Raw genomic sequence first — 13,424 nt, 5'->3', positions numbered from 1 at the left:
AATTCCCAATCTGTCATACAGGAAAAATATAAATACAAAATAATTGACTCGTAATCTCAGACGTCTTTTCTACGCTAAAAACGAACGATAGGGGAGATGCACATCCCCACCGATTAGCAATCACAACTGAAACCTTTTGATGACTTTCTTCGGAGTTCTTCGTGGAGGAACAATCAGTTGAGTTGCTCAAGCGAACTATTTTATGAAGAATTGTGATTCAGTGATGAAAGAGGAACCATGGGAATTCGAAAAAGAGCCATCGATCCACAAAGAAGAGGAACTGTGTCACTATTTGGAAGTCTAACAGGGATTTCGTAATAAGTTTTGAGATTATTGAAGCTCTACCGGGTTTTCCCAGCAGATGTCGCTCTTTGATCTCCTCCATCCAAGAGCTCAAGAGTCCAACGTATTCACCGTTCTGGGGATTCAACCCACTGGGAGTTGCGCAACGATTGGTAAAGGGGGCGGGGCCTGGTCTCCTTCTTGGCAGGTAGTCGAGTGCACAAAATATACCTTGTGCTTTGCCCAGACTCCTTATAATCTATAGCGATTTCTGTTAATCAACAGAAAACTTTAGTACCCATCTTCTGAGAAAACTCGAATTGAGCCACTACCCATATGGTTATTCGTTTATGTGAATCTTTCTAACTTGCAAATGAAGCACTTACCAAATACCGTGATCACATCGAAATGAAAACATTTAATTCGGTTGATGTAGAACTTGTGAAAACGGATCCAAGTGTTTCATTTCTGTACATTTGCTGATTTACCATGATGTACCGATTTCATGTGATGAGTTGGTGTTCTGATTTAATGAGTTGATGAGATGATTTGATGTGATGACTTAATGTGATACTTTGGTGTGATGATTGAATGTGATAATTTGATTTGATGAGCTGATGTGATGATTTGATGTGACGAGTTCGTGTGATTTGATGAGTGGTTGTCCTGATTTAATGAGCTAATGTGATGATTTTATGTGATAATTTGATTTGATGAGCTGATTTGATGAGATGAGTTGGTGTGATTTGATGAGTGAGTGTGCTAATCTGATGAGTGAGTGTGCTGATTTGATGACTGAGTGTGCTGATTTGATGAATTGATTTGATAAATTTAATGTGATGATTTGATTTCAAGAGCTGATATGATGATTGGATGTGATGAGTTTGTGTGATTTGATGAGTGCGTGTGCTGATTTGATTCGATGAATTGGTGTCATGATCTGGTATGCTGATTTGATGATTGGGTGTGCTGGTTTGATGATTGGGTGTGCTGATTTGATTGGATGAGTGGTTGTGCTGATTTGATTTGATGAGTGCGTGTGCTGATTTGATTTGATGAGTGGTTGTGCTGATTTGATTTGATGAGTGGGTGTGCTGATTTGATTTGATGAGTGGTTGTGCTGATTTGATTTGATGAGTGGTTGTGCTGATTTGATTTGATGAGTGGGTGTGCTGATTTGATTTGATGAGTGGTTGTGCTGATTTGATGAGTTTGTGTGCTGACTTGATTTGATGAGTGTGTGTGCTGACTTGATTTGATGAGTGGTTGTGCTGATTTGATGAGTGTGTGTGCTGACTTGATTTGATGATTTGTCGTGATGGGTTGACTTGATGTGATGATGTGATGTGCTTATTTGATGTGATGAGTGGGTGTGATGATTTAACGTGATGAATTGATGTGATGAGATGGTGTGCTGATTTGATGTAATTTGATAATTTGATGAGTTGACATGATGAGTGGATGTGATGATTTGAAATGTATATTTGATAAGCTAATTTTATGTGATGAGTAGGTGTGATGATTTAACGTGATGATTTGATGTGCTGTTTGATGTGATTTGACATGATGATTTGTTGAGATGGGTTAATTTATGTGATGGTTTTGATGTGCTTATTTGATGCGATGAGTGGGTGCGATGATTTAACGTGATGAATCGATGTGATTTGATGATTTAATTTGATGAGTTGATGTGATGAGTGGATGTGCTGATTTGATATGTATATATGATAAGCTAATTTGATGTGATGAGTTGTTGTGCTGATTTGATGTGATTTGATAATTTGATTTGACGAGTTGACATGATGAGTGGATGTGATGATTTGACATGTATAGTTGGTTAGCTAATTTTGTGATGAGTAGGTGTGATGATTTGGTGTGCTGATTTGATGTGATTTCACATGATGATTTGTTGAGATGGGTTGATTTATGTGATGATTTTGATGTGCTTATTTGATGCGATGAGTGGGTGTGATGATTAACGTGATGAATCGATGTGATTTGATGAATTGATGTGATGAGTGGATGTGCTGATTTGATATGTATATATGATAACTTAGTTTGATGTGATGAATGCGTGTGCTGATTTTATGTGAGGATTTGATGTGATACGTTTGGTAAAAAAACAAGTATACTTATCTCCTATTAGTGAAGATACAATTTGGTTATTGTATCAATTATCCAATTTTGGCAGAAAAAAACAAGCCACGCCTAATTTCTGATCATACTTGCACAGACACCCTCCAATAAACCTTTGATTGACCATGAAACTCCACCAGGGAAAGCAAATTCTTGTCCGAATTATTGTTTCTAAGTCCCAGCGACAATTTTTGATTTCTGATGCCAAATGAAAAGGCATTTCTCACAGATCCCCATTGACCAGACGAGTCATGGACTGAGGGTTCAACGAGGTGGCCACAGCGGTGCTGCACTCGTTGTTGCATCCGGTCCTGCTCCCGGTGCTGAGGGTATAATTTGACCGCAGACGCGCCGGGCCCGGAAAACGCGTGTGAGGGCGGCGCATGGGGCTTCACCCTAAGCAGGATCCGCCCTGAGCCCGAGCTTGCCATTCATGCGGTGAGAGTCCGGGATGTAGCAGCAGCAGGTTGGATCGCTCGTCGCACGGCGGTGCACTTAGCTGGTGGGAGGTGACCGGTTTTTCTTTATATTGCGGGATCACAAAGACCCTCGGGCATCATCTCGCTCCATCGGCGGCGAGACTCTCTGTGGGAAGTCGTGGGTACCCAAATTATACCAGACCCGGCAATTTGCCGAATCAGAGGCTCAAAGGTCCCTCCCGCGGTGCTCATGAGATCTACGCCGCCGGTGTCTATCGCCAAGCACCCTGGAAGATCCGGGCCGAACGTTCACCCTCCTGGAGATCAGGCAACGCGATGCGTGCCCGTTCTTAGGAGGTACCGCATGCAGACCCCGTCCCACCTCACCATGGATCTATCTAGATTGACCGTCGTGATATTCTGCTGTGCGTCCTGCCTCCTCGACTCGACTTTGGTCGAGACGGCAACGCTCGGATGGCGATCCCGAGGCTTGCGCTTCCCTGAGGCCAAACTTCCCGCTGGTTCAAGGAGACCTTTTCCAATGGATCCGCATGCTCATCGAAGTGACGCGTTGGACAACGGCAGCGTGGTCTTGCACGACTACATGCTCTCACTCTACAAGTCGCACGTGATGGATACGCAGGTGCAGAGTACGAAAAAGGGTGCAAATGCTAACACTGTCACCGGCTTCGTGGACAAAGGCGAAGGTGGGATGTACAAAGTTCTCTCGTACAAACTTGCATTTATATATTCTCGAAATAATCCCTCGAATATTGTTGGGATTAATGGACGTCACAGCGTCAGGGGTCGTTGACGCGATAGTCCCCAAATTTGAGCATTGCGGGGATTAATGGACGTCACCGCGTCAAGGGTCGTTGACGCGATAGTCCCCAAATTTGAGCATTGCGGGGATTAATGGACGTCACCTCGCCAGGGGTCGTTGACGCGATATTCCCCAAATTCAAGCATTGCGGGGATTAATGGACGTCACCGTGTCAGGGGTCACTGACGCGATAGTCCCCAAATTCGAGCATTTCCGGGCTACCTGTCGGTACTAACGGACCTCGTCATTTCGTGGTTTTCGAACTTATAGCTCCCGGATATGAGTCTCGTCGGGATTAGCAGACCCGATCCGGTCGGAGGTATTCAAGCGATCCTGCGCCAAACTCGCGACTCGCCCCACGCGTCGGCGCACGTTTCGCGCTCTCACCAAAACAATACTTGTCGTTTCAAAACTTTCCTCGGGGATTCTTTTCTTTGTTGTCGAAGAACTTTCAAGCACCATCGGTGTGACCGGTCCTGTTGATATGATCGTATTGTTGAAGGCAAAGCATCTCCAGCCCCACTAGCTCCCCTCCTTTTCGTTCACTTCCCATGGCACCATTAACCCCTTCAATGATTAATTTTCAAACAAGCAGAGTCCGCGTTCCATTATGTCTGCCGGCCGTTTGAGAAGCGCACATCAGAAGGAGAGCGAGATAAAGAAGCTCCGGCAGGGTCTTTTAGCTCCCCTTTTCCTTATCTCGAATGCCAAGCGGGCGCGGCCGGGGAATCCTGCAGCCCTGGGCGCTTTATCAGCACTTTCTTATCACAAACAATCCACTCCGAGTCCCACCAATTCGCCGCTAAATATGTCCGAATTCTGGTGTACCCACAAATTCTGGTGTACCCACAAATTCTGGTGTACCCACAAATTCTGGTGTACCCACAAATTCTGCCCATCAACGCCGACTTGGAGTATATTGTGTGTTTGTCGGGGCATATGCTCCTCGTCCGTGTGTCCCATCTTTTTAGCATTCCCGCTTGAGGCCGACACGCAGAAGAGCTGGAGTTCATCAACAAATTGCATTTTTGTTCCCAAAACAGTGTCGACTCGAATAATGGGATTATTTTCCCGTTGTTGTATAAACGCTTTACGAAGTATGATTTGCGACCTCGGACGTGACAATCTCGCAAAAAAACAGTGTGCAGATCTCTCGGACGCTATTACTACTTCCTCGCTCTCTAACCCCTGGAAAGTACACCCGTCTGAACCCTTCCTTACTCCCCCTCTACCTCTGAACCCCCTCTACCTCTGAACCCCCTCGTCAATCCATTCCCAATTAATTTGACGTCGTGGTGGCTTTTCTAGAGACACCTGTGCGAGTAGAGGAGCTGTGTCGCTCCAAAAGCGCTCGGGACTGCCAACGGAAATGCCGCAAAAAAGAAAACAGTGTATGATGCGGACACACGAAGCCCTGTTTGTGGACGGACATCCGTGATGTCAGTACATTGGTGTGCGTCGCTTTCGGGGCTAGTGAGGAATGATTCATTGTTTTGGGGGAAAAATTCGCGAGAAATGAGATGAGTACGCACGCTGGCAGGGTCCGCTTGGTTCGTGGTTCGGAGTTCCACGAAAGGACCGAGTCGAAGCCACATTTCTCTGGTCGGACAGACGGCAAACACGTCCAGCAAATGGTCTGAATCTTCATTCATTCATTGACTGAACTCTCACGTGTGCATCTCATTCGAGATCATTCGTGTGCACACACTTCCTTGCGCAGACGACATGAATGGTGTTGCTTGTATTCATATAGTACCGAGTTTAGCCAAATAGCAATACCGTTTATCTACATGTTATATATATATATATATATATATATATATATATATATATATATATATATATATATATATATATATATATATATATGTGTATGTATATATGTGTATGTATATATGTGTATGTATATATGTGTATGTATATATGTGTATGTATATATGTGTATGTATATATGTGTATGTATATATGTGTATGTATATATGTGTATGTATATATGTGTATGTATATATGTGTATGTATATATGTGTATGTATATATGTGTATGTATATATGTGTATGTATATATGTGTATGTATATATGTGTATGTATATATGTGTATGTATATATGTGTATGTATATATGTGTATGTATATATGTGTATGTATATATGTGTATGTATATATGTGTATGTATATATGTGTATGTATATATGTGTATGTATATATGTATATATGTGTATGTATATATGTATATATGTGTATGTATATATGTATACATGTATATGTGTATGTATATATGTATACATGTATATGTGTATGTATATATGTATACATGTATATGTGTATGTATATATGTATACATGTATATGTGTATGTATATATGTATGTATGTATATGTGTATGTATATATGTATGTATGTATATGTGTATGTATACATGTATATGTGTATGTATATATGTATGTATATATGTGTGTAGGTATGCATGTACATATGTATGTATATATGCATGTATTTATGTATGCATGTATATATGTATGTATGTATGTATATATGCATATATGTGTATATATATATTTGTCCATATATGTAAGTATAAATGTATGTATGTATGTACATATGTATGTATATATGTATGTCTATGTACAGATGTATGTATATATGATATATGCATAAATGTATGCATACATGTATGTAGTATATATATTTATTTATATATATATATATATATTATATATATATACGTATATATATACATATATATATATATATATATATATATATATATACATATATATATATACATATACAACAACAACAAACGTGTGTATGTATGTATGCATATACATATGTATGTATGTATGTTTATATGTATGTATATATGTGTGCATATATTTGTCTATATATGTATGTATATATGCATGTATATATGTATGTATATATGTGTGGATATATTTGTCTATATATATATATATATATATATATATATATATATATATATATATATATATATATATAAATAAATATATATATATATATATATATATATACACATATATATATACACAAAGACCTACCTCGTTATCCTTTTTCTAAAGTATTGTGAATTTCTAGTTAATAAAACTTTTAGAATCCCTCTTGTACACAAGACTACTGTACAAGCATTTTTGTGCATGATAGTCGATCTCATGCATTATTTGTATACTACACACATGTTTATCTTCCATTTCTTTGATTCCAAACTTGATACCCCTGGCTAATAAATACCTACATATCAGCCATGTATAGTGATTTGGAATACTCAGCTCGAGCGTTCTCAAAACTAAATGCAAACTTCAAATCAGTCTTAAGCTTTTAAAAAATACGTGTAAGGACTTGTACCGTTAAATCAATGATCAACGTTTGCAGGTGATAACCAAATCGGGAAAACGATAGTTATTTGTGCTCTCAATGTGTAAAACAAGAAATTTGTCTTGAGCAATGTGAAATTTATGACTAAAGGCATATGATATGCAATCTGTAATTGAACGCGCTGTGTGTGTGTATATTTGTGTGTGTGTATGTGTGTGTGTGTGCACGCGTGTATGTGCTTGTGTGTGTGTGTTTGTGTGTATGTGTGTGTGTGTGTGTGTGTGTGTGTATGTATATATACACACACACACACACACACACACACACACACATATATATATATATATATATATATATATATATATATAGGTGTCGACATTAATAGTCCCAAATATTCCCACCTCTTTGTTTGGTTGCCGGGGGAAGGGTTATGGCCCAAGTATTTTGCAAAAATCAGTTGACCTGGTCTGACGTTTGACTGAAGGTGATTCGGACAACAATTTGGAATCTGTTTTGGGTGTCAGTGAAAACTCATATACTCTTTACAAAAGACACCATCGGATCTCTAAAGTCCATGAGCTAAAGGTTGCAGATGGGACATCAAGCTTAGTCCGTCTGAAGGAATAATTCCCACGCTGAGAAGCACCAATCTCACACTTCTGTAGTTGTGCCGAGAATATAATCCAGACCACACAGTGCGATGATTGGTGCACTACATCTGCACCATACTATTGGCATATATATATATATATATATACATACATACATACACGTGCAGTTTGGCCTAGAGTAAGCAGACCCGCCTTGAAGCTGTCTAGCCCGGGTTTGAATCTCGGCCCAGCTATAAACTTGTTTGCATCTTCCCCCTGACGTCATCAGGCAGGGTCATTCATCAATGTGTGTGCAGTCCCTCGGATTGATGTTACATTGGGCGTCCCATCTGCCAGCATTAGTTAGTGGACGTTAAATATCCAATGGTGTCTTTCATAAGGAGGAGGCGAGTTATCGCCGGCAGCATAGCGAAATTACTGCCCGAAGTATTTGCTAGTACCTAGTGTAACCCTTCCCAAGAAACTGAGTATGATTCATCAGAAAAACACACACACACACACACACACACACACACACACACACACACACACACACACACACACACACACACACACATTCTCTCAAAACAATTCCTAAAATAACAACGACAAGACATGGTAACTCCCCTTAAAGAAATCATAAGCTTCATGATATGAAGATTTGTCGAGGATATAGGGTATGACGTAGATATAAGGTTGTTTTTTTTCCCCGAACGTCATCACCTTCTCAGACAGAAACCGATGGACTGAAAGTTACAAATGAAGGCATTACGTAATTTCCGTTCGACTCACGGTAAAGCATTTTTCAAAGATTTCTGCAAATAAATGACTAAACAAAACTTATGAATAACTCCATTGGGTTTCTGCGTCGATCGAGAGAACCCGATATGTTACGGGTCTGAAAACATAATATTATCTGTCGAGGATTTGGCTTCAAGTGTTTTATACAACTTGTTCACCTCGAGAAGCCGATATTGCCAAAGGACATAAATATTTAAAGTACAAAAGCAAACACACAAATTTCTCTTTCATTTCATAAACATCCAGATTGTAAAAATGAAGATCTGTAGATCACTGCAGACATTTTCATCGACAAGAAATGTTTTACATTTCAAGGGTCTTTGTTTGGAACTTGAAAAAAAAACAACCCAGTATTACCTTTTCTCCTATGTTCTTATTTCACAATTGCAATGTTAAGGATTTTCAAACGATTTTATCCCTTTTCAGACGGAAGCTCATTATCCGCAAGGCAGAGATATTCCTTTGATCTGGCCACGATGTCCCGGCAGGACAAGCTCATCGGCGCCGAACTCCGCGTTCTCCGACGACCTCCTGAGGACCCGCTCTTGATCTCCAGACTGGGAAACCTGTTCTTGCTTCGACTGTATCGTTGCAACTCCAAAGAGGTCTTGGACAGCAGAACCGTGGATCTGCTGGACTCTCGTCAGCCCAGCTGGGAAGTTCTGGATGTGAGCGCCCTCCTCGGGGACTTCACGACCACCGAGCTCTGTTTGGACCTCGAGTTGCTCGCCCAGGGTTCTTGGAAGACGGCTCCTGCAAGTTTGGCCGGGTTCTCTCGTGGTGAGCGCCGGCCACAGGACAAGGCCCTTCTGGTGATGTTCAGCCACGCGTTGAAACGGGACACCATTTTTAACGACATAATCCGACCGGAGGCGAACATCCGGAAGTCCGGGAACTCGAGGCGCTCCCGGCCGGTCAGGAAAGGTCCGGCGGGGAAAAGGAGGCTGCGCAGGTCGCTTGGGAGACCAAAGCACTTGCGAAGACGCGGCAGGAGCGATTGGGGAAAACGCTCTGGACCTGCCGGAAAGAGGCGACGAAGGGCACCCCCAGGAAGTCGAAACAGCGCCAAGGCACAAGGACGCAAATCTCGCTCAAGATGCACCAGGAAACCTCTGAAAGTGAACTTCACAGAGCTTAGCTGGGACGACTGGATAATCGCGCCCCTTGACTATCAGGCGTACCACTGCCATGGTGTGTGCGACTTTCCTCTGCGCTCACACCTCGAGCCCACAAACCACGCCATCATCCAGACACTCATGAACTCCATAAACTCGGACTCAACACCGCCGAGCTGCTGCGTCCCCACGCAGCTCAGTCCCATCAGTATCCTCTACATCGATTCAGGAAACAACGTGGTGTACAAGCAGTACGAGGACATGGTGGTGGAGGCATGTGGCTGTAGGTAACGCAGTGGACATGTTACTGTGCGTCCTGCAGGACACCATGATCAACCGTGCCACAATTTCTTGAGGGTCATCGGAAGACGGGTCCAGGTTTGAGTTCTTGAGGATTTCAGTCGAGTATCTAACGCAGGCAAATCATAATCTGTTGTTCACTCTTTGAGTGGTGTGTGAACAGAAGAAGCGGATGATAAATGTAAATAAGTGTTGTTGCACGAAAAGGATATTCTATGGATTTGTTCGGCAGTTGATTAACACAGAAGGAAGACTTTTGCACATCGTCAACAATAGATCACACAGAGACGATTGTCATACACATAGCTGTGGAGTAGTCTTTGCAAACAGCCTTTGGGACAGCATGAGGAAGTGATCCGCATCAGCTGATCTGATTTATACTCACAAAACAAAGCACCAGAACCCGCTTTCACAAATATGCATCCATACACCCGGAAGTTGAGAAAAGCCACGTGTTGATGAGAAAATGCTCGTCACTGTGAGATGCAGGAAACATGCGCAGCTCCTTCCTAAGTGGAAATGAAGGAAATGTGGAATGGAAATTTGCACGAAGTGGTATATATATATATATATATACGTCTAAAAATTTATTATAAACGGCTGTACAGAACTCTCTGTCGTGTAAACAATCAACATGCGTCAACTGGTTGTTTCTTTTTCCTTGAACTCACCATGCAAGGATAACCAGAAACACCAACACTGGGTCATCACAAGGAACTTGATGCACATGCCATTCGCCTTAATTTATGTACGTGTTACATTTCATGCATCATTGAGCAAGAATTGTGGGGGGGGGGGGGGGGGGGGTTCGTATTTTAACAAAGTCAACTGTGCCCTTCAAATGCACCGTGGGACATCCCAAGACCACGTATGTTTAAAGAAGCCTTGATGAGGAGTCAGGTATTGCCAACATCATATGAAATTGATGGAATCGCATACCGCATGCTGATATAAGATGCCAGGATCGTGATATCAGGCTATGTCAGTGATATATATATATATATATATATATATATATATATATATATATATATATATATATATATACATATGGTGTCCATAAATTCCTTGTGCAACTTTGAACTTTTACAACTTTTGATGTACACGTGATAGGATGAATCTGTAAATGGCATTTGAAAGAATAATTCATCAAGTTTTGTTATTTTTAATGTCGTTGTTATTGCTGTTGTTAAATCTACAATTCCCCTGGGTTTCTTTGCGAGGGTAATGTCAACCACCATAATTACTGCATTAGGTTCCCGAACAACAACGATTAAATCTTTCACATATCACCTTGTATGAGTTACCAGTAAGACTTTCCTCCCTGCCCCTATGTTTCACATATGTGACGCTTCTTGAATTATGTCTTCCTTGACAAGTGGATCGGTACAGCGGTACCAATTGCTTGGCCACCTCGTTCGCCTGACCTGACTCCATTCGATGACATTTTATGGGGCGATGCAAAACTCGTGTTTACTCATCAAAACCACATTCTTTGGATGAACTTAGGGCTACGATAACAAAAGCAACTAGAACGGCACTCACTAGAGAGCATTCCTCCGCCTGGTTGGCCATATCACTCAATGGTGAAGAATCCCTTAAAAATCTCTACTAGCTGGAGCCGGATCTTCACGAAAATTGAATCGATTAGTCCTTGTCACACACACAACCTGTCCAACAAGTGTCGTCCAAATCCATCCTTAACTTTTTGAGATTTCTCGCTATGTGTCGTTTTTGGCCCTATCTCCCAATGGTGAAGAATCACTTAAAAAATTATAATAGCCGGATCCGAATCTTCACCAAAATGTAATCACTTCCTCCTTGTCACATATGCTACCTCTCTGCCAAATTTCGTCCGAATCTGTCAACAACTTTTCGAGATATCTTGGTCACAAACAAACAAACAAACAAACAAACAAACAAACGGACAGACAGGCGTGAAAAGATAACTTCCATGAACCTTTGGTGGCGGAGGTAATTAATGAAGTTCCTTGGCAGCAACTGCAGAATGTTTTCAACAAGTTAGAAACTTGAATTGAACGATGTAAAACATGGTGGTTATGTTGATGAAGCCTAAAATTTTTTTGATATGTATTGAGTAAAAACTTGATGAATTATGCCTTCATGTAGCTTTCATAGTTTGTTCTTATCATGTTATCTTCTGAAAACCTATCCGTTATAAAAGAAGTTGGCTTATCAAAAGTTATTGAAGTTGCACAAAGACTTTAGGGACACCCTGCATACATATATATATATATATATATATATATATATATATATATATATATGTAATATGCCTTGTTTCTGACACACAAAAGGTTATCCCTGTTTGTAACATGCTTTTACGGTGTATTTGATACACTCAACATGTTTTATACGTGAGTGTTTTATATAAGTTCCTTATATGGAAGCATAACTTTATTAGACGTAACAGTTTTGTTGTTGATTATTTATTTGCTGTTTATAACGATATAACAATTTAAAGACAGAGGAACAGGCCGCAAACGGAAGGAAACAGTCAATGGGAGAAAAAAGCGAAATAGACCAAGGATCCTAAAAGAATATAATTTAAATAAAGAGCTTGGTGACTGGCGTGGAGCTAACATGTAGATCGATCGATGCACAGTTAAGAAAATATTGATTTAATGCACTGAAGTGTCTTGTTTTCATGTTGTACATATTGTGAATTACCTGATCATTTATTTTTTGCTGTATATGATAGAGGAGGTCATTTATGTATGTTCTTAAAGGACTGTCGTGCCTACATGCAATCAAGTGCACTTTGTGGAGATTCTGCTGCTTTCTGCTTGCAACATGGACGGACGGACGGACGAGGCAAACACTTTAGGAAAGTGATCTTGAACTTGTGCTCATTGGAGGCTCCCTCTTAGGCGACCGCCCACGCTGTGTGCGCAATGAATGCTGGGTAATAAATCGGTCACATCGTTTTTCATGGATGATGTTTGCTGTTTTTATCAATGTCTGGAGGATTTCCAAAACAAAATTGATTGCTGTGATCAATTGCCCGATACTTCCTGAATTTCCGAGCGAGTTTCTCAATCGACTGACAGTGGGTCCATTGTGGAATTTCGGGAATGGTTTAAAAAAAATGGTTTCAAGTTGGTGTTTTACAATAAAATAAATAATACAAAGGCATTTAACTCACTGTCAGTGTAGCAGAACTATAACATCAATATAAGTCATGCATTTATAACAATTCATTATTTTTCTCTGTTAATACACGTACCCAAGTTTTGTCACGAAACATCTCGCGATATGTTAATTGTTCATGGAAAACTTTGCATCTGTGTTTGCTGTAAGTCTACCATTACCTGCTCATAAACAGAACAATACGCACCTTTCATTGTATTTATTGTGCGTTTATAATTGAGCTTCCCACATGTAATTGCTCGCCAATCACACATGGCCGCTGACATTATGCAAACAGTGCAGCTAAGCATAGCAGCTTAATGATCGATTCCTCAACACCGTGCGGTTGTTGGAAACTCTCAAGAATTCCAAACGGCGGGCAAATCAAACATGGAGGCGGAAACGAGGCTTCGAGAAGGCTCAGAACGCCAGGACCGTGTCAGGGCCGCCTTGTTTCTGCTCCTGCTGCCCCTCGCAGC

At 40.9% G+C, this 13,424-nt stretch overlaps 1 protein-coding gene across 1 annotated transcript; it reads left to right on the top strand.

The window, feature by feature from the left end:
- Positions 1–2,870: 2,870 nt before the first annotated feature.
- LOC137439125 (growth/differentiation factor 6-A) lies at positions 2,871–10,571 on the top strand. Its single transcript, XM_068134837.2, has 2 exons — positions 2,871–3,544; positions 8,807–10,571. Exons 1-2 carry the CDS (start codon positions 3,088–3,090, stop codon positions 9,784–9,786), a joined length of 1,437 nt encoding a protein of 478 aa, XP_067990938.2. The 5' UTR covers positions 2,871–3,087; the 3' UTR covers positions 9,787–10,571.
- Positions 10,572–13,424: the final 2,853 nt, after the last annotated feature.

Source organism: Myxine glutinosa, chromosome 13 (assembly GCF_964187855.1).
Source record: "Myxine glutinosa chromosome 13, kmMyxGlut1.1, whole genome shotgun sequence".
Lineage (NCBI taxonomy): Eukaryota > Metazoa > Chordata > Myxini > Myxiniformes > Myxinidae > Myxine > Myxine glutinosa.
This window is presented reverse-complemented; position numbering and strand designations above follow the sequence as displayed.

Bases quoted from the DNA above. Each gene is read 5' to 3' on its own strand.
- LOC137439125 (XM_068134837.2), top strand. From the start codon at position 3,088: ATGAGATCTACGCCGCCGGTGTCTATCGCCAAGCACCCTGGAAGATCC. The intron at 3,545-8,806 runs GTGGGATGTACA...ATCCCTTTTCAG, and splicing joins CTTCGTGGACAAAGGCGAAG to ACGGAAGCTCATTATCCGCA.